Source organism: Pyrus communis, chromosome 9 (assembly GCF_041283825.1).
Source record: "Pyrus communis isolate YQ-2024b chromosome 9, ASM4128382v1, whole genome shotgun sequence".
Lineage (NCBI taxonomy): Eukaryota > Viridiplantae > Streptophyta > Magnoliopsida > Rosales > Rosaceae > Pyrus > Pyrus communis.
In genome coordinates, this window is record NC_142573.1 from 1,638,709 (window position 1) to 1,665,332 (window position 26,624).

Here is a 26,624-nt window from a genome sequence, read left to right on the forward strand (position 1 = left end):
CAAAAAACCAATTTTCAAGCTGATTAGTAGCTCCACGTCAGCCGTCCGGCCACAAACACAAAGGGGTACCCAGCATTTGAGTCCATCGGAACAGGACCCTGTGAAACTTGAATGCAGGAGATCCTCTTTATGTATGTATTTTCAGTCGGACGGCTGACATGGAATGGAAGCTAAAGAATTTCTCCTAGCCTCAGGTAGATGTAACATTAACATAATTTTGTGCCAAAACATCAATGACTCATGACGCAGATGCAACACAAACATAACTTTCTCTACACAGTACAAAATATATCACTTTTCACTGTCCATCTATAACTCAGTAAATACTAAGTACGAAGAAAAACTACATAGATTTCAGAGTACAAAGGGTGTAACCAGAGATGAGGGAGCTGGAGGCAAAGGCAATAAAGGCAAGGAAGGACAATGCGACGGATGCCCGAGCCATGTCCGGGAACTTGTCTTTGCCCCAATTCGACTCCCAGTCGTCGACCCGAATCGCAGCCGATGAAGACGCCGACATCAAAAGGTACGTCAAAATCTGCAACGCCAACCAAAACCATTCAACTTAAGATTTAGATTACACGACATAACAGAGGATAGAGCAAGTAAACAGAATGCAGAATTCCAAATGTATGCTTTAAGCTATTGTAAACAGTATTAACACAAATGGAAAAGTAGAAGGATGGTGCTATCCACGTATTCCTTTTTACTTTCCATACACACCTCTTAATTTTGAGTCGTCGAATTGAATGAATTGAAGAACATCAAATAACAGAAATTAATTGGGAATGTGTGGGGCGTAAAAAAAAAAAAAAAAAGTACGTGAATAACACCACCCAAACAGAATCATTCCTAGAAAAAAGGCTAGTGAAAAGGTATAAAAAAGGTGGAATAAAAAAAAGGTCAAGAACCAACTGATGCAAAGTGTCTAATGAAGCATCGCCATATAAACAATGATGAAAATAACTTTTATAGTCAACCAATAAGTAATGGCCATCAAACTGTTGGAGGACTGATTTTACAGGAGAAAAACTTAGTACTTAGGGAAGCCCTTATAGTGGGTTCACCGAAACACATATGGCTTGTGGTTTGTTAGCGCAGTCCGACGGTTCGTGTGCTCCAGCTGCCTTGCACAAATTTTCTCTCCTCATAGTCTAAGGTCCCTATAATTTTCGGAAAACTGCCAAGAAAACGAGAGATTTTTTGATGTACTCGGAACACGGGTGAAACACACATGGTACTATGCAATTAGAAAGAAGTTTTTTTTTTCAAGTATTAGTCTTGTGTTCTCAACGCATTGAAAAATCTCGAAAAAAGCAGCACTTTGTGGGGATAGATTAGGTAGAATCATTAATTAAATTACAGTAAAAAGGACAAGTAATCACTTGCCTGATCCAACAAGAAATCAAAGTAATAGCGGAGCCGGTGCTGGATTATATGTTTTCCACTGGTGAAGAAATAGGTTAAGTCATACGTTTGCAGCCCTGAATACACAAATCCAATCACATTCACTGCCAAGCAGAACCTGCGAATTCACATATCCAATTAATAATCTTGTCCATTTTCACCATCTTTTCCAAAACATCATACAATTTTGCCCAAAAAAAACTAATAATTCAACAGAAATTTCTATGAAATGGTGAAATTCTATTCAAAGTACAAAGCTTTGTTTATGTTTCAAAGAGTCAGTAGCTAGGATTGTTTTTCTAAAAAACACGCTTAATAGGCGTTTATACTAAAAGTGTTTTTATTTACAATCCAAATACTTCTTAAAAAAATACTTAATTTTCCGCTAAATGTAGTTAGGCTGTTTTTTATTGATAGAAAACACTGTTAGCTCCAAAAAAATACACAGCTTATTGCAATACAAATAGACGTAAAAGATAAATACGAAAATATCACTGTAACGCTATATACGGTATTGTGTTATCCAAGACAATCACACACTTTCATTAGATTTCAAAAGTACGGCTGTATTTGATTGACTTGGATGCCGTTTCAGTGACATTTTCGTATTCTCGATATGAGTGTGTAACTGAAAAGTGGCAAACCTGAACTCCTTGTAGCGATAGAAGGAATCTAGAGCCCAACCTTGGCTCTTGTCAGCCGCCATAACCGAGAAAGATATCAAACACAACACAAACCCAGAAATCCTTAACCCAAACAAAGCCCTCCTCACCATGCTCTCCCTCCTCGACCTCTTCAGTATCGACAACTTGGGTCTCAAAGTTCGGATATTTACACCCGAACCACCGCCAATTCCACCGCCACTTTCTTCCCGAGCCTCCGGGGTCCAATCAGACCCATCTCTGGAATCGGGTCCCGCAACCTTGGGCTCGGCCCTGAAGGACTGGGGAGGCGCCAGCGGCGGCGACGCCGGCTTGGTGTCTGCAGGCGCGACTCTGAGCTCATGAGTGTGGTAGGTATGATGGGTTATTGGAGAATCGGACGGTGGAGACGGAGTTTGGAACATATGAGATGGTGAGTGGAACAGAGGAGATGGTGTTTCTGGGGTGCTCTGCTTGTCTTCTTCTTCTTCTTCTTCTTCCTCTTTCACTTGTTGTTTTTCATTGTGTTTTTCTTCTTCTTTGCGTTGTGGTGGTGTTTCTGGTTGGTCTTCTGGAATTGTTTCCATATTTTGGTGTGGACTTCTGAGTCTGAGATGGGGATTTCTCTACATCTACAATTTGACAGTTTTTTTTTTCTTCTTCAAGAAATCAATTTGTGGAGTGACCAAAAACAAAAAATAAAAATAAAGAAGAAGACTTTAATTAGAGAACCTGGTAAATAGAATACAACAGGCAGTGTGCATCAAATAAAACAAGGCCACTTGTCGCTTTCTCATTCCCAATACTTAAGATTCCACCATGTAACCAGAGTTCAACTCATATAAATGACTTCTTCTATTTTAAGTATAATTGGCTTATTGGGTGCATTAACGTAAATTCACATTTCCTCAGTATCATAGTAAATCTTTGATTGTACCTAAAGTTTTGATATTGTGATGAGACTCGAGAGAGATCAAGAAGGCATGATAGACCCATACGTTTTAAGTTTTCTACTTGATATAGTCACAATGACATTCCTACATAGGATGTACTACAACGGTATCAAATGAACTCATATCCTTTATGAATCTTATAGTACAAAGCCGATGGATCGAGTAATCTGGACCAAAATCTGGACTTTTGGTTTGTATAAGATGCGCTAATGAAATGAATTAATAGAGGCCGTAAGATTCAAAATAAATGATCCGGATTTTACAGTCCGTCAGCTTCGGATTGTAAGATTTGGGAAGGATCTCGATTCCAAAACCAATAGCCTCGTTGTCTTGTATTTTTAACTTTCTTACGCAGCATTGAGCAATTGGGTTGAAGTTTCACCTAAAACTCGTTCACGTTGCTATAGCAACACATGTGTCAATGGGACCATCAGTGACACCGCCAAGCGCTAGCTGGTGGACAAATGGTTCTGGGCGGTGGGTGGTGGGGAACAAAACTTGCTAAAATATCAGTTGAAAACAAAAACAAGTGAATTGGATTAATGCTGAATTAGATTATTTTTTTACATAAATAAGAATACATTATTCATACAAGTACAGAAACATTAGCAAAGACTATGCCCTTAATTATTAATGTTACAAGCCTAAATTATGCATCATTCATCCAGCCCTTAAGCAATCCGACGGCGGCCCTACCGAACGAGTCTTGGCCAAACAGTCACGTGGTGCGGGCGTCCAGACAGAAGAACTCCTCCCTCCGACGAGTTTATTGCTCAGTCTCTTCGAAAAAGAATTCCCTTGCTTCATGGTATTTTTCTAGGACAACATTGAAGAGCGGATGAATTGGTTCCAACAAGTTGGAATAGGGACCCATGACTACCCAAGGCGACACCCGAGAGTCTTCATCGTTCGACAAAATGTGTTGACATACAGAGAGACCACTTAGACAATAGCATGTGTGATAAAAGTCTCGAGATTTCCCGGGTTTGTCTTTCATTCCACCCTTCTCCTCCTGCATCGACAAAATCAAATTGATTTGTTACCCCCTCGGAAGTAAGAAACTTATAAATAAGAAGTATGAACGATTAAGATAACGTTGCTTGAGATGCATCCTGATACAGCTTAACTGTCGATAACTAGTATAATGATGGAGAAATAAGTTCTCACTTTAAAACCTGTCAAGTCAAGCATTCAGCTGTTACAGTGTAAAGTTATATGTTAAACATCGAACCTGTGAGCATAGAAGTATATATTGTTGCAATGCGATGCTGTGAAAAAGTGGCTCCAATTTTACAGGCCTCTTGAGAAAATCATAGCCGATGTCATTCAAATTCACTGCACACGAAACATTTAGCCATGCATATAAGAACAGGAAAATTATAAATTTATAAGATAACCTCGTAACACATAAATTAGAAGATTGAGCAGAAAATATGGGTTTAAAAAGGCGAATCTGTTCTCGTAAAGGATAGGGAGAACATCTTAAATGCGCCTAAGTAAGCTGTCAGCCTACCTCCTGGAGACTTGGTGCCTTCAAAAATTTTCCCCTCTTCAGATAAATTAGATGTTGTAGAAGTCTGTGGGCCATCCTTGGTACAGTGACCTCCAGCATCCCGAAGCGCGAGTTGTTCATCAATAGTTGAACATACTCTTTGTAATAATGGAAAAACACCTCCCTGGTCACTGAATAGTTAACGTAATACGTTCAACTATGATTGAGAAGGATCCTCAAGAAGAAAAGACAAAGAATCACCTGCCAGAAGGAGTAGCAACCGTCGACCAATTTATTAGTCCTCCCCTGAAATCCACACTCCTTCCCTTGTCGAAATACCAACCAATCCTAATACCATAACAAACTACTCTAACAGCAGAATAAAAGCAGATAAACAAATTTTCATATCTGTAATCCGCATCGCTTAAAAGAGAGGATAATTTTCTTACAATTAGTCCAGGCAAGTCCAAACGATTGACCTGATTGATTAGAACCATTGTAGCTACCCCACAAAAAGTGTACCTGAAGGAAAAAAAAAAAAAAATTTGTCAGACCTATGAGCGAATAGAAAATGTAAAAGGAAGTGAAAATACATTGTCCTAATATTTCACATGATTTGACATTAGTAGCTTATGCAATCTTTCCAAATACATAAATGGGAAGAACATAAAGACAGGCGGACAAAAAAAATTGTCATGTAAGTCTGAAACATACCCACCATGGGCTTCAGCACCAGGCTCCCCAGAAATACCACCTTCATACGTCTGACAACTGCAAAGATAATGTTTAATTTAACCAAGATCTAAAGCCATTCGTATCAAGTAAAAAAAAACTTCAGTCCATGACTCAACACAAAGGCAATAAAATGAATTTCAATTAAAAACAGATGTCTAAGAATCAAGAACAATTGGACAAGCACTCCACGGTATCACAACAACAATACAACACATACTTCAAAATATCAAACTGAGCCAAATTTATTTTCAACAAAATGAATGACTCGGTAAGCAACCTTAAGATGAAACTTCCAACATTATGAACCAGTTCATCATCCAAAAAGTTCAAAATGCTTGCTACCTGCAAGGATGAGTAAAATTGTCATGATGAAAATTAAGCAAGCATATAGCAAGGCGGTAACAAAGAACACAACTATAATGCATTACAAAGGATGGAGAGAGAGAGAGAGAGACTAACAGAAACCGCAGTGTAGCAAGCCCGGACATCAATTTCTCCACCATCATGCATCCTAAAAAGAAGTAATTAGTGATGGTAAAAGTATATCAAAGGTACTGAAATGATCATTGTACGTAACATATATGTCCTCAAACTATAGAACCACACAAATCAATGTGATATCTAACCTGAAGCCGCCGCTTGGATGCTTCATTCGCCGCAAAAACTTGTAGAGTTCACCTCTGAAAAGACAAATCACTTCCAAAAGGATATGAATTGCACTGTTGTGAAAAAGTATTTTTTCTTAAATGGATAAACTGACCACCTATTAATTGATGAAAGCGCCTCATCACCACTGAGAGTTATAAGTGCATTAACTGCAGCATAAGTTGTTGCAAGATGTGGCATCTGGGAAATCAGAGAACACGCTAACAATTGTAAGAAAAAGAATGCAAATCACCATATAATAGAGTAGATACGTAATGTTGTATAAGCCTAGTCAAGCTATAACAACTAACGCCAATAGAGTTAAACAACGAGAGACCATTGGCTAAGCCAAAAATGGAAAATAATGAGATCAATTTACTTGCCAGTCCAGGTCCGCCGCCATATCCACCCTCTGGGTCCTGGAAGCAAAACACAACTTCATGACAATCTAAACATACCATTCCATGCTAACAAAACACTAAAGATCACTTCTTTTTTTGTTGTTCTTAGTGGTGAAGCAAACTAAAACACCGGCCCTTCGTTACATTACATATAAAACATGTAAGATTGTCATACAAATTACAATCGATTATTCGCATACCTGACAACGGCTTAGGAAATCAATGGCATTCCGTTCAAGTTCATCATCAACAGACTCCCCTAGCAAAGCCAATGAGTGTAGAATCCAATAGCAAAGCCAAGGCCGACTACAGACAAATGTACACAACAATTGAACATGTCGTAGAAATCAAAACCTCAATCAAAACAATACCAAGAAAGTCTGCTAATAGAGAGAGAGAGTTATACTTGGCATCCAAAACGGAGAAGGAGGAAGGGAGTCCTATGAGTCCTCTGGTTAAGTACTCTATGTGACTATCACGCTGAAGCTCAATCCTTCAAAGTCCAAGAACCCCACAACAACAAAAAAATCCATCAAATTCCACAACAAAACCCCATAATTTAAAAAAACAATAAATAAACAAGTTTGAATCCCCATCCCCACAGTTCAATTATATTAATTTAAAGTAGAATATCGCTCGCATCGAAAAAAAAAAAAGCAACAACAAAAAGGGAAATTCTTTGTAAACCCAAAGGATTTATTGAGAGTGCAAAGTTGGAAGCTTTTTTCTTACATGACGGATTGGGCTTTGGGAGGGAGGCTGCCGAAGCGTCCGTAGATCCCAAAGACCTCACTTTCTACCATCCACTGATCGCGCTGAGTCACAGTGACGGTCGGACGCTCCATCTCCGCCGTCCTCCGACTGACTTTCCACTTAAATTCACCGTTTTGCAGTTCTGAGTTCGCTTTACTCCGCACAAACAGCAAGCGGAGTTAACTGAGGAAAAAAGAACGGAGTTTAATTGGGCTTAGTTAAAGTTTATGTATAAATGTCACGAGTTGGGCTCGTAAATGATAAATATATTGGAAAAACATTTAAGCGTTTTTTACAAGAAATACCAGTTATGTGCTTATTTCAAGACGCATTTTAAGTGTTTTTTTTCAGGATTTACTAATATTTTTACTAAGAATTTTTTTCAAAAATATTTTCATAAAAAACGTCTTTAATCATTTTAAAAACATATCCAAATAAGCTTTTAATCGATTTTACGAATTTCTACACCAAGAAAAATTTGAAAGACTTGTTCTCAAACAATTTTGACCGCATTATAAGCTTTTCAAAATTTATATAAAACATTTCATAAATTTTTAAATTTCAATGTCTTTATCTTTTGACTTTTTTTTCTACGTCTTAAAAATACATAAAAATGCTTATGAATCAATTAATTGTCTGATTGTTTTCAAATTACTTATAATATTTTTCTTAAGTGCACGAAAAAATGTTATTTGTAAAGACTCAACGATTGCATCCATGACAAACATTATAATTATAAATCATAGGTTATATTTGATTTTGCAAACTTCTTCAAATATCGACATAAAACTTGTGTTGGTGCCACTTTTTAGTTGAAGATAACTTAGATAAGTTTTCCATTCCGTAGAGAAAATTTTATTGTGCTGTGAACACGATCGGGTACACAAAATGTCTTAATACAATTGATTGAAAAAAATAATTCAAATTTCCAAATACTTATAACATTACTAAACTGTGTTTTTGAAATACTAAAAAATTTCTCCTTTCCGCCTCCTTGATGTCACCTCCAGTAGATAAGGCATAACTAGTTTAGACCACTGTGTACTTGCCATGTGGTCCAATTAGTGGATGTCTCTTCCACGTAAGAATGCCTTTGGGCAATTTTTTGACCAAATTGATATCATATGTACGTGAGATTTTTCAGTGTAACCAGTTTACGGGGTGGTACATCATATGTCATTATACAAATAGTGGAATATGTGTGCTAAACAGTAATAACTTAAAAAATAAAATTTATCATCACTTCTATTAAAACACATGATATACTATTTATGTTCCCGTCAGACCACCTCCAACCCTGGACTAAATGCCAAATTACCTCATTTATTCTCCTCCTCCCAAACACCACCTAACCCAAGCTAAAACATTGGGCTAAAAGCCCAATGCTAAAGCTGGGCCAAATACCACCCCCCCCCCCAAAACACATGGACTCGCCTACATTTGGGCCACTCTCGCCCTACCCACTCGCCGATGCGCCCCATGTGACCCGCATCAATTCAGCTCCCAACAGTGGGGGGCCCACCGTCGGCCACTTCCTCGAGCCCAATGTCTATTTTCCGCATCGAATGGCCACAATTTAAGGACCGTTGGTTGATCCAACGGTCCAGATTCAAATTTTATTTTTTAAAAATATGTTATTTTAAAATATATTGAATCCAACGGCTGAGATCGAATATAATCAAATATAACGGTAAAAAAAAAAATATCTAACGGTCCAAATTTAATTCCAACGGCTAAAATAATTAAAAAAAATTATTTAACTCAAAATTCACCCAAAAACTCTATAAATACCTATGTATTTGTTCAAACATCCACACACAACTCAATTTTCTCCTACAATTCTTCCAATTTATCTTTCTACCATTTCTTTCCATTTCCAAATATTTCAACATGGCAAGAGAGCATATTAAAGGTCGTAATTAGACCTGTGAGGAAGATGTTACTTATGTTTGGCATGGGTTTCTGTTAGCAAAGATGTTGCAGTTGGCACAAATCAAAATAAAAAGGTTTTGTGGGATAAAATCATTGCAAAGTTCCAAGAAAACCGCAACGACAGCAGGCGGGACGGTGGTGGTGTTTATGATTGGTGGAAGACTATCAACAAAGCATGCACTTTATGGAAGGGAAGCTTGGAGAGAGTCGTGGTTGGCATGGCTAGTGGAAGGAGCGCCACAAAAATTGTGAGTTTTTTTTCTTGATATTTTATTTGTCATGTACATAATATTATTTTGCAATTAATTATTTTTATGTATTTTTTGCATAGGGTGACAAAGCAATGAAAATTTACAAGACAAGAGTAACACCAACAAATCAAGTTTTTAAGTTGCAACATGCTTGGGACGTCCTCAAGGATTGTCCGAGGTGGTGAACCGAAGCGGACCAACAATGGGGAAGATTATTTCAACGTGAAGCTGCACCGACAAATGCCGGAGATAAAAGTGTCGATGAAATGATCTCATCTCCTTCTTTTGCAAGGCCCCTAAGAAGAGATAAGCAAAAGGAAGCAAAGAGAAAAGGGAAGTCCCAAGATCCGATGAGTGGACACTTTGCTACCAGAATTGCAAAATTGAATGAAAGCCATAACGCACGCCAAGAAGAAGTGGCCCGAATGCACTTGCAAATGAAGGAAGAAGGGGATAGGGAGCATAATAGGTTTGAAATTAATTTCATGATGGAGGACCTCAACAAATACACTTCAGAGAGGAAGAAGTTTTTACGTGGTAAGCAAAAGGAAATTTTGCGAAAGTATGCCTCAATGAGTATATTTCAAGATGATGAATCCTCTGAACCCTATATCCTAAGTCAACCACGAAGTCCATCACCAAGTCAAGATGGTGGATATGATTATTAAGTTTATGTAGCGTATAAATTATGTGTTTTATTAATTATGAACTATCAGTTTTATTAAGTTTATGTGGTTTATTATATGGCTTATGTACTTTATTAAATTTATGTCCTATTAATTATTGTTTCTATTAATCTAGTGCCTTCAATAATTATTGTACTTATTATTTCACACTTTGATGTAGAATAGATACCTTCAATAATTCAATCTCCATTCAATAATTTATCTAACGTACTAGACAAATTACTTTGCACAATAAGACATTTAAATTTAATACTACAAAATAACAACATAGTGCAACTAAAATTATTACATAAATGCTCAACCAACATCATCAACGTTCACCTTCTTGGTGCCATACATGCTCAACCAAATTCTTACGGAGTTTGTCATGACCTTGAGGAGCTTGAATTCTATTTAAATATCTCATATACTCACTCAAGGTGGCCCTATCCTATCGGGTTTCATATGTGGTTGGAGCGAGATATTCAACATATCTTGCAATAGCTCTTGCATGTGTTGGTTGATCATCATTCACATCTTTGTCTGAATCTTATTTAATTTCGATGTACTTATCTTCCACAATCATATTGTGCAAAATTATGCACGTCATCATGATTGAATGGAGGTCTTCGGTATGCCAAAGTCGTGCAGGCCCTCTAACAATGGCCCATCGAGCTTGTAGGATCCCGAACACTCTCTCCACATCATTCCTGTAAGACTCTTACCTCTGGAAAAATAATTTCTTTTTTGCACTATCGGGATGAGAAAAACTTTTGACAAAGGTAGACCAACTAGGATAAATACCATCAGTTAGATAGCAACCTAGCTTATACCTATTACCATTTACCTTGTACAAAAATTTTGGTACCCATCCATTGACAACATCATTGAACAGAGGAGAAGACTAAAGAACGTTGATATCATTGTTTGATCTAAGAGCGTCGAAGAAAGCATGTCAAATCCATGTGTCGTAGGACGCCATAGCCTCAAGCACAATGCATACAATCAAGAATTCCTATCATGCCAGGGAAGCCTCTTTTGTCTGCCTTGTGTAGCAGCCTCTTCAAGTGATTTGGCTTGCGGAGGTATGTGGCTCCATATATGGCTTGAATTGTCTGACAGAAGCGCTTCAGGTTCTCAATAGCAGTACTATCCGCAAGTCGGCAATACTCGTTAATTGAGTCTGCAAAGCACCCATTAGATTAGCATTCGAAATACAGATGTGAGCTTTTGATGAGGTGATAGACTTTTTCGGCCTACGACATCTATCTTCCATGCAAAGTAGTGGTCATGATTGACAAATGCGTTCAAGATGCTTTCAAAAAGTTATCTCCTCATCCGAAAACCACCTCCGAAAATCATGAGTAGGAAATCTCAGACACTCAATGAAATAATCTTTCATCATTCGGTCATGACATTCTTCTCTATCACACTGCACAAATGAACGCCTCGTGACAAAACCACAATGACTAGATTCGTCATGGTGCTCATATTGCATAAGCGAGTTTACAAGTTTAGCTTCGGCGTTGATCAACTATACATCCTCAACGTTAAGCCTTGCTTGGTTTTGTGTCATCTGCATTGCCTTACTACGCCTTCTTCTACCACCCATTGATGAGATATTGAGGATTTTTAGGAAACAAAAACTCTTTCAAAGTTGAAATATTGGTGAATATAGAGGATGATTGAATGTTGAAAGATTGTGTGATCAACTAATACTAGACCTATGTTTATATAGAGGATGATTGATGAAAGTTGAACTATTGGTGAAAGTTGAAATTTTGGTGAAAGTTGAACGATTGGTGAAAATTGAAAGTTTGGTGAAAGTTGAAAGATTGGTGAAAGTTGGGTAAAAGTTGAAAGATTGGTGAAAGTTGAAGGCTTGCTTTGTGAAAAATTTAGTGATTTTTCAATATTTATCGGAATTTAAATATTTTTAGATTAAAATGTTCATAAAATTAATTTACGATAGTCTACATATTTATTTAAAAAAAATTAATTTAAGAAAAAATTTAATCTAAGTTCATTCTTTAATAATCCCGGGCTAAAATTTTAGGCCAAAATAGTTGAAGCAGAAAAGCTATTTCTAGGTTAAAAACTAAATTTTCTGAGCTAAAAAATTTAGTTTTTAGCCCAAAAGTGAGAGACGATATCACAACTAAAAACTTCTCCATGTGTACAGTGTAGTACCCACCAAATTACAAATAGCATTTCATCACTTTAAAGTGACACAACTACCAAAGTTTTCCGGGCCCGCGGCTCAAAAGCCTCTGCAAAGTCACAAAGGCAATCCACAAATTGAATTTGGATAAGGTTAACTAACATGAAGGACTTTCTGCTGCTAAGGTGTTATCTCAACTAAATTATGCGTTACCAAGTGAAAATTTATGATAAAACGTGATGGAATAAGCTAATATTTTATCATAAAATCAATTACATACTACTCTCAATAAACTATATCAGTTGTATATTGTGGACAATGTATACTGAGTAATGTGGAAGCACGTGGACTGCTGGACTCAGGACGCTGATTAACTTGCTAGATATTATGAGGTAAGTTTGAATTTCATCATAGCATCGATTGACTATATGAGAAGTAATCTAACCCCTTACAACGACATATAAAATAACTTAATGGTCCGGTATGAAATTCACCCCCTCGACACATGATTAATTAAATATTGTTACAGTAACACCAGCAGTTTAGGAGGGTGGTGGGCACAAGTATTTCCGAAACTAACATCCCTTTCGGCCAGTTGCCAACTTGCCAAGAGGAAAACGAGTAGTTTCCGATATGTAGACTCTACACGTGCGTAGCATGCATAATAAAAACCAAAGAGATTAGGTGGAGTGGAGTTGGATGATGAAGAGAGTCACTGAGCTCTCACTTCAATCGTTTATTATAAATAAATGGGCAGAAACCTTTTGGGTTGCACACAACACAGAGCCTTCTCTTTTTAATTATTTCTCAGTTTTTAACAAATTTCAAAATATTTAGTTTCAAGGTTCTTCAGTTGGCAACTAATTAGCAGGAAATTTTTAAGAATCCATGGCGATGAAGCGTGTGCTTGTTTCTGCAGTTCGAGGTCTTGCTTCATCAGGAAGCTCAGCATCTTCAACAACTTTCACCAGGCACCTCCATGTAAGCCATTTCCCCACACACACACACACATATATTTCACATAATTTAATTCAGCAATTAGTTAATTGTGATAATTAAGTTTGTTTCATTGCTGATCACCTTAAAAATGCCACCAATAGCCTTATTGGGAAATGGGGAGTTCGACCTCGAGTGGTTGCTATTAACCAACTGAGCTACAAGTCCCTCGTTTTTGGGTTTTTGGGTTTTCGTTTTAGAACAAAATAATAATCCAAATTTTGGGTTGTGTTGAATTGATGTGGTTTGGTATGAGCAGGCATCTGGTGGAAGCAAAAAGATAGTTGGGGTGTTTTACAAGGCCAAGGAGTATGCAGAATTGAACCCCAATTTTCTGGGTTGTGAAGAGAGAGCCTTGGGAATAAGGGACTGGCTGGAATCACAGGGCCACAAGTATATTGTCACTGATGACAAGGAAGGACCAAATTCTGGTAAGTTCGTACAATTTCACTACCTTTCTATACATTTCATATATAATATGTATGTATATAAGCATATGTAATGTCCTAATGCATGTGCTTATGTGAGTATAAAATTAGCTTATTACTTATGCTATATTTAGTTTGCAGACGTGTGTTAGGTTAGTTGGTGAGGGCAATGTGGTCGCCCCGTCACTCGAGTTGGATCCCCCTTCCCTATAGATTAGAGGAGTTTAGAGTATTGCCTTGTCAAAAACTATAAACAAAAGGACACACTTGGCTTGAACAGATATGCCAAGATTAATGTGATCAATGAAAGTTGATTAAAAGCTTTTGACTCAGTTCTGCTAAATTTTGTCCTGCAAGCAGCGTGTATATGGCATCGAACTCGCCTAATCACTGACCGGTAACTTGTTAATTTGACAGGTTTTTCCGCTTTGAGATGAGTTTTCCTTGGGCTTATAAGTTGATTCTTAAATTGTTCGAACTTTTAAACTAATGGGAACTTTGTATGTCCCTTTTGGTGCTGTTTATTCAGAACTTGACAAACACATTGAAGATCTTCATGTTCTCATAACAACGCCCTTCCACCCGGCCTATGTCACGGCCGAAAGGATCAAAAGGGCCAAGAATTTACAGCTGCTTCTAACAGCTGGAATTGGCTCTGATCACATTGATCTGAAAGCTGCTGCTGCTGCTGGATTAACCGTGGCAGAGGTCACGGGAAGCAATGTGGTTTCAGTTGCAGAAGATGAGCTCATGAGAATCCTCATTCTCGTCCGCAACTTCGTACCTGGGTATCAGCAGATTGTTAGTGGAGAATGGAATGTTGCAGGCATTGCCTACAGAGCTTATGATCTCGAAGGAAAGACGGTGGGGACGGTTGGTGCTGGACGTATTGGCAGGCTTTTGCTCCAAAGGTTGAAGCCTTTCAACTGCAATCTCCTCTATCATGATCGTGTCAAGATTGACCCCGAATTGGAGAAACAGACTGGGGCAAAGTTTGAGAAGGATCTGGATGCAATGCTTCCGAAATGTGACGTTATTGTTGTCAACACGCCCCTAACTGAAAAAACAAGGTACTTAAGTCAAGGCTAATCTTCTGACTATTTTATTCCGTTTGATTGTTATTTATTTGTTTTGGTGGAGAGGACTGATCTTCTGAGTTTATTACCCTATAATTGCATTTAGAAGCTTATCTACAACTAACAAACTGATAGGATCAATACAATTAACGGATATTGATCTTGCGACTCAGAGGACTGTTTGACAAAGAAAGAATTGCAAAGTGTAAGAAGGGAGTTCTGATTGTTAACAATGCTCGTGGGGCAATCATGGACACGCAGGCTGTTGTCGACGCTTGCTCCAGCGGACACATTGCAGGTAACTCATGAACTGGTCAATGTTAATCGAGTTAATTCTCGTTTCATTTGATTCTATGATTCTCCAGGTTACAGTGGTGATGTTTGGAATCCACAACCAGCTCCAAAAGACCATCCATGGCGTTACATGCCAAACCATGCTATGACCCCTCATATATCCGGTACCACAATTGATGCACAGGTATATTTTTGACGTTTACTATCTTATCCTTTACGCTCATGGTTTCACCTCATTTGTTCCCAGAACTGAAATCCATCATGTAATTTGTGCAGTTGCGTTATGCTGCTGGGACGAAGGATATGCTTGACAGGTACTTCAAGGGAGAAGAATTTCCGGCACAAAACTACATTGTCAAGGACGGTAAACTAGCAAGCCAATACCAGTAGTTCGGGTGCTTGTTATTAAATCTGCTACTTTGTGTTCGCCTGCAGATGCTAACTATGAGGCAGGTCCATATGAATAATGTAGCCAAAAGCTTTCGACTTTAGGGTCTGTGTGCTTTTATCTTCTTCGTTTTCACCGGTTCTATAGCCGTATAGGGCACCGGTTTGATCCGAGCATGCATCACTATGTCTCTGTGAGACTTGTAAGAGTGTATGCTGCCCGGAAACTTTCCCTTTCAATAATGAGAAGTTGTTACCTTAATTAGCGAGTTTGCTCAAAACCCGTAAGAAACTTCTTGTTCAAATGTTTAAGAGTATCTTCGTAAGAGGTTCTGCGTTCGATTCTCACTTGGTGCTCAAACAGAAGCTTGAACTTGTGCAATAACAATACCAATACCAAAAGAAAAAGAAAAACTTGTTTATTCTTAAAAATAGATAAGTCAATCCGGACCAGATGTCCATTGTATTTTCTGTTTGTTGTGACAACTGTAAATTGGTTACTACTGTTTTGTAACTAATCAATGTGTTAGTGGTTATTCTAGTGTTATTAGTCACTAAGCTTATTTAGCAAAGTGTATATAAACTCAGTTGTAATTACTTCCTCATTAAGAAATGAAATACAGAAAGCATTCTTTCTATCTTGGTATCACTCGCCTCTCTGCTTAATCGCACTTCGATCCTCTTTTCTCTGCGATTCGATCTTCGATTCTTCGTCTTGATCTCCAATTTCTTCTTCTTCTTCTCAGCAATGGTGTCTTCAAGGTCTTCACCTACACATCCAGAAATTATTCCTTCAAATCCTACACCGACTAAGTTTGTCGCCCCTAATTTCACGGCGATGAACCGTAATTCTTCCAGTTCTTCGATTTCATCGATCACGATCCAGAATATCAGTTGTATGGCGCCTACGAAGTTGAAACGTGACAATTATTTGGTCTGGAAGGCTCTCTTAGCTCCAATTTTCAGGCGCTACAAGCTCACCGGCATTGTTGATGGTTTTGAGATTTGTTCACCGCCTTATCTTCTTGATCAAACTGATCGCAATACTGGAATTCCTAACCCTGCCTTTGAAGCTTGGTATGAAAAGGATCATAATATCCTCATTTGGCTTAATTCTACTCTCTCTAAAGAAATCATTTTGTTTACTGTTGGTGTGACCTCATCTCGTGAACTTTGGCTTAATCTTGAAAATCGATTTGGAGGTGTATTTGCTGTTCATATTCATCAACTCAGATCTCGTCTACATTCTATACACAAAGGTGATCTCTCGACTTATGAGTATCTGCAACGCATCAAAGGTATTTCAAATGCTTTAATGGTGGCTGGTTCTCCGGTTTCTGATCATGATCTTATTGCTGTCACTCTTAATGGCTTATCTAATGAATATGAATCTTTCATTGACTCTATTATGCTGAGAATTTCATCAACTACTTTGGATGAACTACATGGTCTGTTGATCAACAAAGAATTGTTCATGAATTGCAAAAAGAAAAGCGATGTCTTTTCCGCTCAAGAACTCTTCCAGGCCTTTGTTGCTCAATCTCAGGGTCCTCTCCTTCTTACACCACAATACTATTCCTTTCCCCAAGCTTATGCTGATGCTCAGTTTCATGCTCCTCCCAAATTTTAGAACAATCGTGGCAAAGGATCATTTCAGCGCAACAATCATGGTAATTACTCCAAGAACTTCAACAATTCTCCTTACATCAAGGTTTGTGGTTCAAGAAAGGCTCCTTACATCTCACAGCTTTTTTCAGACGCTGATTGGGCCAATTGCATCTTTGACAGAAGATCTACAAGTGGTTATTGTGTGTATTTGGGTAATAACTTGATTAGCTAGAGTGCAAAGAAGCAACACACTGTTGCTCGATCCTCTACAGAAACTGAATATCACTCTCTCGGCCACACTGTTGCAGAATTGACATGGATCTGCAAAATCTTTAAAGATATCACCTTCCCACTTAGACAGGTTCCTCAACTTTGGTGTGACAATGTCTCGGCAATCTCTTTGGCATCTAATCATGTGTTTCATGCTCGTACGAAACACGTGGAAATTGATTATCATTATATCAGAGAACTTGTCTTAGCCAGTTTGATTCGAATTCAGTATGTTAGTACTCAACATCAAATTGCAGATATTCACACCAAGGCACTTTCCAAGGACAAATTCAAGTTGTTACAGTCCAAGCTATCTCTCGGGTCTCCTTCGTCTAGCTTGAGGGAGGGTAAAAGGACACCTCATACTTATATATTTTCTGTTTGTTGTGACAGCTGTAAATTGGTTACAACTATTTTGTAACTAATCACTGTGTTAGTGGTTAATCTACTGTTATTAGTCACTAAGCTTGTTTAGCAAAGTGTATATAAACTCAGTTGTAATAACTTCCTCATTAAGAAATGAAATACAGAAAGCATTCTTTCTATCTCATTGATCATGACGACGTGTACGAGCAAGATTTGTTCATGAAAAAGTGGAAGATCAAACGGCCGTTGGTCCAGTAACCTTTCGTTTCAAAAGGCGATTTCGACGGTCATCAAATACCTCCACCACACGCTTGCTCTCACCACTGTAAAAAACCAAAAACAGATTAATCTCTCTCTCCCTTTCCCTCTCTCTCTCTCTCTCTAAACGGTAATCCCAAAACTGAATCCTGTCTACAATTTCTTCATTTTATAGTATTAAAGATTCTGAGTTGTTGTTTCAAGGATCAGATATTGTTTTTGAGAACCAAAAAACCATCTGAAAAGAGAAAGAAAGGTTCCTGCTTTTTGCTTTTTTAGCTGCTGATATGTATATGTATGTGTGTGTGTATATATATATAGACACACACATATATATTTAATTTCCATTTATTTTCTGTTTTGTTTTCATCAAGTGCGTGACTAATCGTGTAATTTGTGACTAATTACAATGATAAATCTTGCATCTTTATGAACATTTGTGACTAAATGAATTCGGGACGTTTTGTTCTTTCAGATGTTATGAAACTTTCTTGTATCTTGTGGCAAATGTGGTTAAATTCGAGTACTAGATTCATGTTTGTATTTGGTTAAGATTTTTTGACGTTGTTTCGGATTGTTGACGTGTTTCTCTTTGTCGAGTAATCTTAGAGTTTTTTTGTTAGAAATGGCGGAAACAAAACCGGCAAAGAGGAAGCCTGTATTCAAGAAGGTTGATCAGCTGAAACCGGACACCAAGGGACATACCTTGGTTGTGAAGGTTGTTAGTGTGAAGATGGTATTGCAGAAGGCCCGTCCTGATGGAATCCGAGTTCGTCAGATGAGGATCGCGGAATGCTTGGTTGGAGACGAAACCGGAACCATCATTTTCACTGCCAGAAATGACCAAGGTAGTGCCTTTTATAAGACATTGATCTTGTTCTTGTTCTTGGTTTTCTGTTGACGACATGTTTTACTTTTGTTGTTGTTGGGTTGCACAGATTTTAGATGAGTTTTGTTCTTACTATGTCTTGGCCTTTCTTATGGACAGTTGATCTGATGACAACTGGTGCCACGGTGATCCTGCGCAACGCAAAAATAGACATGTTCAAGGGTTCTATGAGGCTTGCTGTGGACAAATGGGGTCGAGTTGAAGTAACCGAACCCGCCAGCTTCTCTGTTAAGGAAGATAACAACTTGTCACTGGTGGAATATGAGCTGATTAATGTTAATGAACTGGCTAATCCTGTTTCCAGTCAAGTGGTTTGTTGAAAAGTGACCTTTGCTAGCGCGTTTCACATCCCCGCTCAGTTCTTGGAAACAGAATTTCAATCAGTATAAAGATATGAATTCTCTGGTTAATGAGGTGGTACATTGATATGTAGTTTTTCTCAGTGCCTGCCTAAGAAAGTTTCTTGTTTAGCAGATGTCACGGAGCTATTTCTATGGGAGTCTACTTGTATGAGGGGCGCCATTGCAACTCTGGCCTACTGCACAGCCGGTAACTCCAGTCAAATAGTGTGTAAAAGGAACTTGTTTGCTTTTCTTTGAGTTGTATTAGGCTATGAGCTGTTGCTGTCATGAGATCATCATATTTTATGCAAGTGGAGTTTTAGCCCTATGTGTTTTTCGTCGTGGAATTTTCTCTTCTATCCCCTACCAACAAAAGTATGCAGTTGGATGGCAAATCTTCGGTTGATTAGTTGTTTCGCTAATTAGTTGTTTCGTAAACTTACACTATCATTCAAACTTTGAAACAAAAACTGCGAATCCGTGCTTACAAGTTACGAGTTAGGAGAAGCACTTCGATCAAGTGTCTCTATCCCTATTTTGTTGAAGGAACTGGAGGTCCTTCTGCATTTGAACAGCTTCATTCGACAGGGGCTTTGGCTCTCGAACACTGCCGTCAGTACTGCCTTCGGCTACTTTCTGTGCCTTTTCGTTAATAATCCGTTGTAGCTCAGACCGCTCAACGGATGGATAAACCGCCCTAAGCATTACATTTAGAAGTCTCTCGTCTTCTTCTTCTATCGGATCCTTCCCAAAGCAACAGAGGTAAATCCCTTCAAGGGCTTTCTCAACCCCAATCTCCATTGGGATAATCGCCGTAGGCGCCTCTAGTTTCGCCCGTAAAATTTCAGCCACGCACAAGAAGTAAATGATCAAAAACTTGGACCAACCAAACCAACCTCTTTTGCCTCGTTGATCAAGGAAATGAAATTCTGCTCTTCGAATTTGATATCATTTGAAACACGCAGCCTCGCCGCCCCTTCTAAAATCTCCTCGGATTTCTGAAGACCGCACCAATGGCTGCTACCCAACAGCACATTAGAACATACAGAGGATCCCCTGCCTAGACAAAACAACAAAATCTAGCTCATAATTCATCCATTTTGCAAATTTCATCTCAAAAACACAAAAAATGCTTCGGTAAAATGTGCTTTTTGCCAACCAAAAGCACTCGCAGAAAACTTGTAAGTGCTTATGGGTCAAGAAGAGCTTTTTTACAGAAGTATCGGCAAGTGTTTCTTCATGAGACTCGCATTTTTATTAAAAAGATTGATGTGAGCAAAAGTGCTTTTTAAATAAGCATTTCTAAACGGGCTTTAAAGATTCGATCTTTACCCGACCTCGTCGATCTTGGAACTCATAAAAAGCTCTAGAATCATCAGTAGTGCGCTTCTTCCCCACCCGCCTCCTAAACTCTGCGAAATCAACCGTGTCTCCGCCGAGGCCGCCTTCGTCGCTGAGAATCCTCGCTATCAACCCGACAACCGGGAGCGAACCGATGACCTTGCTGGCAAAGCTGGAGATGGAATTTGGATTGTCCATGTAAGCTTTAACAGAGAAGAATCCACTTGAGCTTGGAGCTTTGGAATTCTTGTGTCTCGTGGGGTCGCCATAGATTTGGCCGAGGTGTAGCAGAGATGGCGAAATGGCGTGGTCAAAAGGGTTGCCGAGGTGGTGGTTTGCGGCGGTGGAGAGCTGGGGAGTGAAGTTGGATTTGATAGAAGGGGAAGGGGAAGTGGATGACATAACCACCATGGTTGCAGAAGTGGAAGTTAATCTCGTTGGTGGTGGATCGGCCTCCCGTTTATGTACGTTTTCTTATCCAATACTAGTATACATGGCACGGAAAGTGGGAGAAAATTTTTTATTTTTGTTTTTGAAATTGAAGAAGGGAGGAAGAGAGTGATAGAGAATATAACAGTAGAAAATCTTTTTTTTTTTTTTTTTTAATTAGAGATATGTTAGGATTATATGTATGTGAGGTTTTAAAAAAAATACAACAAAATTTAGTTGTGTGAAATTACATTTCTACCCTATATTTCTTATTCATGTTTTGTTTTAATTAGAAAGTTAAACTAGTAATTTCATAGAATTTTGATTGACAATAAGTGTTTTATTAATTAGTAGAGATTTTGAGTGCAGCCTGTTAAGAAGTATGGTCTGAGCCCATGGAAAAGGCCCATCAGTCTCATCTTTCTTCATATCTAAGATTGGGCCAAATTGCATAGTTTCATTAGGGATGGACGACCATTCAGTGTTTAAAATATTCACAAAATTAATTTTTTTTTTGTTTTTTGAAATATTCAATTTAAAGAAATCAATGAATATCGAAGATTCTTACCAATTCATTACATAAATTTTGCTGGCAAATTTCAAACATTTGATTTTTTATTGAGAAATTTTTCTCTAATTTCGACTAAATCTGAATAAGTTGATATACCTTTTCCATTACAAAATTTCATATTTTCCGTCTATGGTAATTGATATTGTTATTGATGTCAATACATCTATCAGTATTTCTGTAAATTTGTATATCGATATTACCACCTATATAAATATTTTAAACATCACTAAACGCATTAGCCTCTAATTTCAACTAACACCGTCAAAGTTGTACAGTTCGACAAAGTCTTTCTATTTATAATCGAGTTAATAGATTAACTACCGACTGTCGCCCACTACGAATATCACTTTACATTTCGGTCCATGTAAATTGCTCCCCCAATGAATTCGAGCCCCCAACTCAATGATTCACCGCAAACCAAACTAGCCCTAGAATTAAAAATTAAAGAAACACAAAGACGAAAAACACTCTTCATCCGGCATTAATAAACAAGTGTGAGAATTTGGCGGCACCACACCCTCCCACTTACTTGGCCACTCCCCACCCGCCCTCGTCTTGTTCCGCTCTCGTTTTTGTCTCTCCATATCCCTGCCCTAATTTTTCGGAATTTAAGTTTGTAATTATCTCGTCTTAATCGCTAATCGGATGTGATTAACTGTAAAGTACGTTTCTTTCTTTTATCTCCGACCTTATTTCTCTACTTCCGCGCCGATTTCTGTGTCTGCGAAATCCATCACTGCTACTGCAAGCAATGGGGGCGTACAACAACGACCGCGTTTTTTCGCCGATGTGCAGCTTCGCCTCCTCCCAAGACTTCCGTCTCTCGAAGCACGTGCACGACAGTGTCCATGGCAACATTTACCTCGACGCGGTAACTCTCTCTGATGCCCCCATTGAGTTTTTTTACTGTGCCTTTTGCTAGTAAATTTTGTACCTTTTTTGGCGCATGCGGTTGTATTTTCGTTTACAACTAATGGGTTTATGATTTTTTGACTTGTAAATTGAAAAGGAGTAATTTTTGTTTGCCATTGTTGTTAAAGTTTTGAAATTTATGAATGGCCAAGTGTTTTTTACCGTATTTTGTATGGAAAATGGGTAATTGTTTACTGTTTTTTTGAGTTATGGATGGAAAAGGGGTAATTTTGATTTGGCATTGACGCATTGTTGTTAAAGTTCTGAAATTTATGTTGAATGAAGTGTTTTTACTGTGTTTTTTATGGTTGCAGCTTTCGTTGAAGTTCATCGATACCGAGGAATTTCAGAGGTAAGTTGGAATTTGTGTAGTATTAAGTCGAATCAAATATGTGTTTGTTGTTTGCTGTGAATTTAATGATTTCATGGCATTTCAGGCTTCGGGAGTTGAAACAACTCGGTGAGTTTTGTGCACCGTTCGATTATAGTATATTCTTTAACAATGAGTTTAAACCTTTTCATTGTAAAACGTTGAAGTAGTTGATATCCGTGGACAGTTTTGCAATCCAAGGTTTTATTTTAGTTTTTGCTTAAGATGCACGATTCAATGTGGATGTGGCTTCAGAAATTTTTTTATTAGAATGTGATATGTTTTAATTGTTCTCGTATTGAGTAACGTTTTGGAGTGTTGGCTTTGTGTAATTGAAGTTCTGTATGTCATTGTGTCGACGTTTCAGGAGTGGCACACATGGTTTATCCAGGGGCTACACATTCCAGGTTTGAGCATTCACTTGGTGTCTATTGGCTTGCCGGTGAAGCTGCTCAGAGGCTTAAAAATTATCAGGTAGAAATCTGTAGTCTAATATCATTGAGGACTGGTAATTACATATAATGTCAAAGATTCGTCATTTTCATATATGCTTGCATCCTTACAGGGTTTGGAGCTGGATATTGACCGCTTTGATCTCCAGACAGTAAAAATTGCAGGTGATTTTAGTTGTTTCTAGCGTATTGTCCCTTCATTGTGTCATCTGATTAAAAAAAAATATATATCGTTTAATTTACAGGACTTCTGCATGATGTTGGCCATGGGCCTTTCAGTCACTTGTTTGAACGTGAATTTCTTCCCCAGGTTCGGAGTGGTTCCCATTGGTATGTTTTACATCCATTTACACTTTCGTTTATGGTTGAATGCCCGCTCTATGAGATTTTGTTTCCCATCACGAAAAGAGTTAGAAAGGAAAAAAAAAAAAACCCTATACTGGGAATGTATGCTTTAGAAGTTTGTCTCCTTGATATAGTGAAAATTCTGTGTATTAGGTCACATGAAGACATGTCAGTGAAGATGGTTGACCACATTGTTAATCAGCATCATATTGAGATCGACTCTGAGATGGTTAAAAGAGTTAAGGTTAGTAATCTATTGCCCGATAGGACTTATTACAGATGCATTATATTATTTGAAGTTCTCTCTCTAGCCAGCTCCAGACTTTATTACACAATGAAATTTAAACAGTACTCAAGTTACGGCAAGGATATAAATTAGGTTTTCTGTTCCCATTGTTGATAAAAAAATTTCCTGGTTGACAGGAGATGATACTGGCCAGCTCTGAATTTGCAGTGCCTAAGGTAAGATTCTTCAAAATCAGCATTAGTATAATATTTATGTATTTTAGATTTTGTTGTCATTTTATTTGACCCGACCTTTCTCTATGTTCTTTTAAACTTTTATTAGAGCTCAAGAGAGAAGCCTTTTTTGTATGAAATTGTTGCAAATGGCCGTAATGGAATTGATGTGGACAAGTAAGTGAGACTCAAGTTTTTTTTTGATGTGGTATTACTCATTCGTACTTCATTTTAATGCATGTTTATGTAACTTTCATACTGGAATCTAATGCTATGGAGATGTTTATCATTAATAGGTTTGATTATATTCTTCGTGACTGCCGCAATTGTGGGCTGGGATTGAACTTTGAGTATCAAAGGTTTCTTTCTGATCTTAAAGTTCACTTTGATGCATCTTATTATTCTTTTCGTCTTTTTTTTTTTTAAAGAAACAATAGCATTTTATTAAAATAATAGAAGGAATTAGAAGCGGATAAGAAATCCACCAACTAGAAAAACTAGCTAAGACCTTTCAAGTAGGACTACTTTACTAGGAACTAAGCTGAACCAAATTCATTTTACGGCTGCTTATCAAGTGAAGGAAAGATGAATACATGGGTGATACATTGGTGATCTGTTCTATGATCATATTTTTTCCCCCTCTTGCAGATTAATGGAGACAATGCGGGTTCTGGATGATGAAATATGCTATCGTGCCAAAGATTGTTAGTATTTTGTCAAATTCATTTATCAGATTAGTTTTGTATTTTTGGTTTCTACATGCTAATGGTTGCCTAAATTTCTAGATCTTACCGTCCACAAGTTATTTGCTACCCGTGCTGATTTGTATCGAACAGTTTATACACATCCGAAAGTAAAGGTATAGACTAAATAGTTTCTTGAGCATCCCCAGTACAGTTGAGTTCAGTTTTTGAATCTGACAAAGAACTACTTTTGTAGGCCATAGAGCTTATGGTGGTTGATGCCCTAGTGAAAGCAAATGATTTTCTTGACATTGCGTCATGCATTGAGGATCCCTCTCAATACTGGAAGGTATCAGGAGCATTTTACTACATTTTATTTCGTTTTTATTATTGCCCTGATTCTTAGAATGCTATGCTTGAAATGATTCAAATGCAGTTAGATGACACCATAATTAGAACTATTGAGACAGCTCCAAACAAAGAACTAAAGGAAGCTAGGGACTTAATCCTACGCATTAGGAGGAGAAATCTTTACCAGGTAAGTTTTTGCTGGTCACTACTTTTCTGAACTCCGTGAATAATTTGAGAAAGTTTACTTATGGGTCTCTATTGTGGTTTGATAATGTTTGGTGGCAGTTTTGCAACGAGTATTCTGTACCCAAGGAAAAAATGGAGCATTTCAAAAATGTCACCGCTCAAGATATTGTTTGTTCTCAGGTTGCAACAACCAGTCCTTTCCATTTCAGTGCATGCGTGTGTGTCTCTTCATTGCTAAAAATTGTCTCACTCCTAACGCCATGTTACTTTTTTCACAGAAAAATGGAGGAGTGACATTGAAAGAGGAGGATGTTGCTGTTAGCAACGTCAGGATTGATTTGACTCGTGGGAGACATAATCCTCTTGAAAGGTACTTGAGGATGCTCTCCTTTTTTTGGTTTGATGAGAATGTCCTTTAAAAGGCCATTGGTTCTATATTTCGGTGCAACTGTTATTAAGCATCAAATGACCCTTTTTTCTCTTATTAATGCACGTACCTCTTCCAGTATAAGCTTTTTCCAGGTACGTCTCTTAAACCCATGCAGTAGTCTTTTGTATCTAAACCTTTTATATGGATACATAATTCAGATGAAATAGTCATTAATTTTGATATCGGAGAGCCGATAGAAATGAAACGAAAAGAGAAACAATTTGAGACTCGTTGAAAATGAAAGGAATGTAGACTATTTCAGACTTGTGGAATTGAAACTTGTTAAATGACACATCTTTACCTAGTCAGGAAGAACCAAAATTTGTGTGTTAATAAACAAGTGATAGCTGTAGGATGCAGATGGGTGAAAATTCAGTTCTTTTCTATGGTTGGTCTTTGGTGCGTCACTGAAAACAAGTTTGATGTATCTGTTCAGGATTACGATAGTCATGAAAAATTCACCATACGCGATGATCGTATTAGTCACTTGCTGCCGACATCATATCAAGATATGATAGTGCGTGTGTACTCCAAAAAGCCTGAGCTGGTCTGTCAAATTAAACATTACCACAGTTTGATCACTGGCTTTATCTTCTCCCTTACCGTCTTTGACTAAACATATTCATATTCTCCAACACAATGTACAGGTCGGAGCAATCTCTGAGGCTTTTGAGAACTTTCAGCTAAAAACATACGGGATCAAGGCACAGATACATGCAACACCAGAGAAAAAGAAGCGTCGTATCTTAGCATGATGGAGGTGCCGCCATTTATATGATTACGCCGTTATCTAGTAAGCCGGAATTCAGACTTGGATCAATTTGGATATTTTTTGTATAGGTATGGCCGTTATCTATTAGTCGACTGGGAATATACCACACTACAAGGTGCAACTTTTGTATACCATTCACTTGTATTAGTGAAACGGCCTCAGCTGTAAGCTTCTAAAAGGTGTTAGGTCTAAGTTCTCCTTTTTGACAAATGTGTTGATGGTCGGCATGAAGTGTATTATAATCATATAATTATATCTTTCTGAAGTATTTATGTCACGGGAATGATTTAGGGTCTGTTTGGGACTTCTTATGTTAGAAGCACTTTTGTTCGTAAGTGTTTTTGTTAGAAGTGCTTTTATTAGGTGCTTATAGC

At 37.9% G+C, this 26,624-nt stretch overlaps 5 protein-coding genes and 1 pseudogene across 8 annotated transcripts; 3 read left to right on the forward strand and 3 right to left on the reverse strand.

Moving 5' to 3' along the window:
• Nucleotides 1-246: 246 nt before the first annotated feature.
• LOC137739478 (CASP-like protein 4A1) lies at nucleotides 247-2,789 on the reverse strand. Its single transcript, XM_068479053.2, has 3 exons — nucleotides 2,052-2,789; nucleotides 1,390-1,525; nucleotides 247-538 (listed from the first exon to the last, which is right to left on the reverse strand). Exons 1-3 carry the CDS (start codon nucleotides 2,633-2,635, stop codon nucleotides 344-346), a joined length of 915 nt encoding a protein of 304 aa, XP_068335154.2. The 5' UTR covers nucleotides 2,636-2,789; the 3' UTR covers nucleotides 247-343.
• Nucleotides 2,790-3,514: 725 nt separating this feature from the next.
• Nucleotides 3,515-7,241, reverse strand: LOC137740109 (protein farnesyltransferase subunit beta). The gene is made up of 14 exons (XM_068479916.2): nucleotides 7,007-7,241; nucleotides 6,681-6,767; nucleotides 6,475-6,580; nucleotides 6,257-6,292; nucleotides 5,992-6,074; nucleotides 5,855-5,908; nucleotides 5,688-5,739; nucleotides 5,506-5,570; nucleotides 5,208-5,264; nucleotides 4,943-5,015; nucleotides 4,755-4,841; nucleotides 4,515-4,677; nucleotides 4,233-4,336; nucleotides 3,515-4,013 (listed from the first exon to the last, which is right to left on the reverse strand). The coding sequence occupies exons 1-14, from the start codon at nucleotides 7,117-7,119 to the stop codon at nucleotides 3,768-3,770; spliced, it is 1,326 nt and encodes a 441-aa protein (XP_068336017.2). The 5' UTR covers nucleotides 7,120-7,241; the 3' UTR covers nucleotides 3,515-3,767.
• Nucleotides 7,242-12,697: 5,456 nt separating this feature from the next.
• Nucleotides 12,698-15,479, forward strand: LOC137740928 (formate dehydrogenase, mitochondrial). The gene is made up of 6 exons (XM_068480735.2): nucleotides 12,698-13,017; nucleotides 13,292-13,463; nucleotides 13,990-14,530; nucleotides 14,710-14,834; nucleotides 14,902-15,014; nucleotides 15,107-15,479. Exons 1-6 carry the CDS (start codon nucleotides 12,925-12,927, stop codon nucleotides 15,218-15,220), a joined length of 1,158 nt encoding a protein of 385 aa, XP_068336836.2. The 5' UTR covers nucleotides 12,698-12,924; the 3' UTR covers nucleotides 15,221-15,479.
• Nucleotides 15,480-17,719: 2,240 nt separating this feature from the next.
• LOC137740929 (uncharacterized protein At4g28440) lies at nucleotides 17,720-19,277 on the forward strand. Of its 3 annotated transcripts, none has more exons than XM_088699782.1 (3): nucleotides 17,720-17,849; nucleotides 18,343-18,567; nucleotides 18,708-19,277. In XM_088699782.1, exons 2-3 carry the CDS (start codon nucleotides 18,345-18,347, stop codon nucleotides 18,926-18,928), a joined length of 444 nt encoding a protein of 147 aa, XP_088555908.1. In that variant the 5' UTR covers nucleotides 17,720-17,849; nucleotides 18,343-18,344; the 3' UTR covers nucleotides 18,929-19,277. The 3 variants fall into 3 exon arrangements, with proteins under 3 accessions (XP_088555908.1, XP_088555907.1, XP_088555909.1); XM_088699781.1 differs by having other exon boundaries at nucleotides 17,747-17,849; nucleotides 18,329-18,567; XM_088699783.1 differs by lacking the exon at nucleotides 17,720-17,849 and adding an exon at nucleotides 17,870-17,975 and having other exon boundaries at nucleotides 18,708-19,076.
• A 55-nt stretch (nucleotides 19,278-19,332) lies between these two features.
• LOC137740930 (photosystem I assembly factor PSA3, chloroplastic-like) lies at nucleotides 19,333-20,805 on the reverse strand (annotated as a pseudogene). The gene is made up of 3 exons (XR_015966424.1): nucleotides 20,282-20,805; nucleotides 19,846-20,009; nucleotides 19,333-19,789 (listed from the first exon to the last, which is right to left on the reverse strand). The product of XR_015966424.1 is annotated as a photosystem I assembly factor PSA3, chloroplastic-like (transcript).
• Nucleotides 20,806-21,612: 807 nt separating this feature from the next.
• On the forward strand, nucleotides 21,613-26,545 carry LOC137739639 (uncharacterized). Its single transcript, XM_068479281.2, has 19 exons — nucleotides 21,613-22,161; nucleotides 22,517-22,554; nucleotides 22,640-22,662; nucleotides 22,940-23,046; nucleotides 23,138-23,189; nucleotides 23,270-23,354; nucleotides 23,523-23,613; nucleotides 23,793-23,831; nucleotides 23,938-24,005; nucleotides 24,125-24,187; nucleotides 24,477-24,532; nucleotides 24,614-24,687; nucleotides 24,768-24,860; nucleotides 24,948-25,049; nucleotides 25,148-25,228; nucleotides 25,327-25,418; nucleotides 25,555-25,570; nucleotides 25,915-26,025; nucleotides 26,126-26,545. The coding sequence occupies exons 1-19, from the start codon at nucleotides 22,042-22,044 to the stop codon at nucleotides 26,231-26,233; spliced, it is 1,419 nt and encodes a 472-aa protein (XP_068335382.2). The 5' UTR covers nucleotides 21,613-22,041; the 3' UTR covers nucleotides 26,234-26,545.
• Nucleotides 26,546-26,624: the final 79 nt, after the last annotated feature.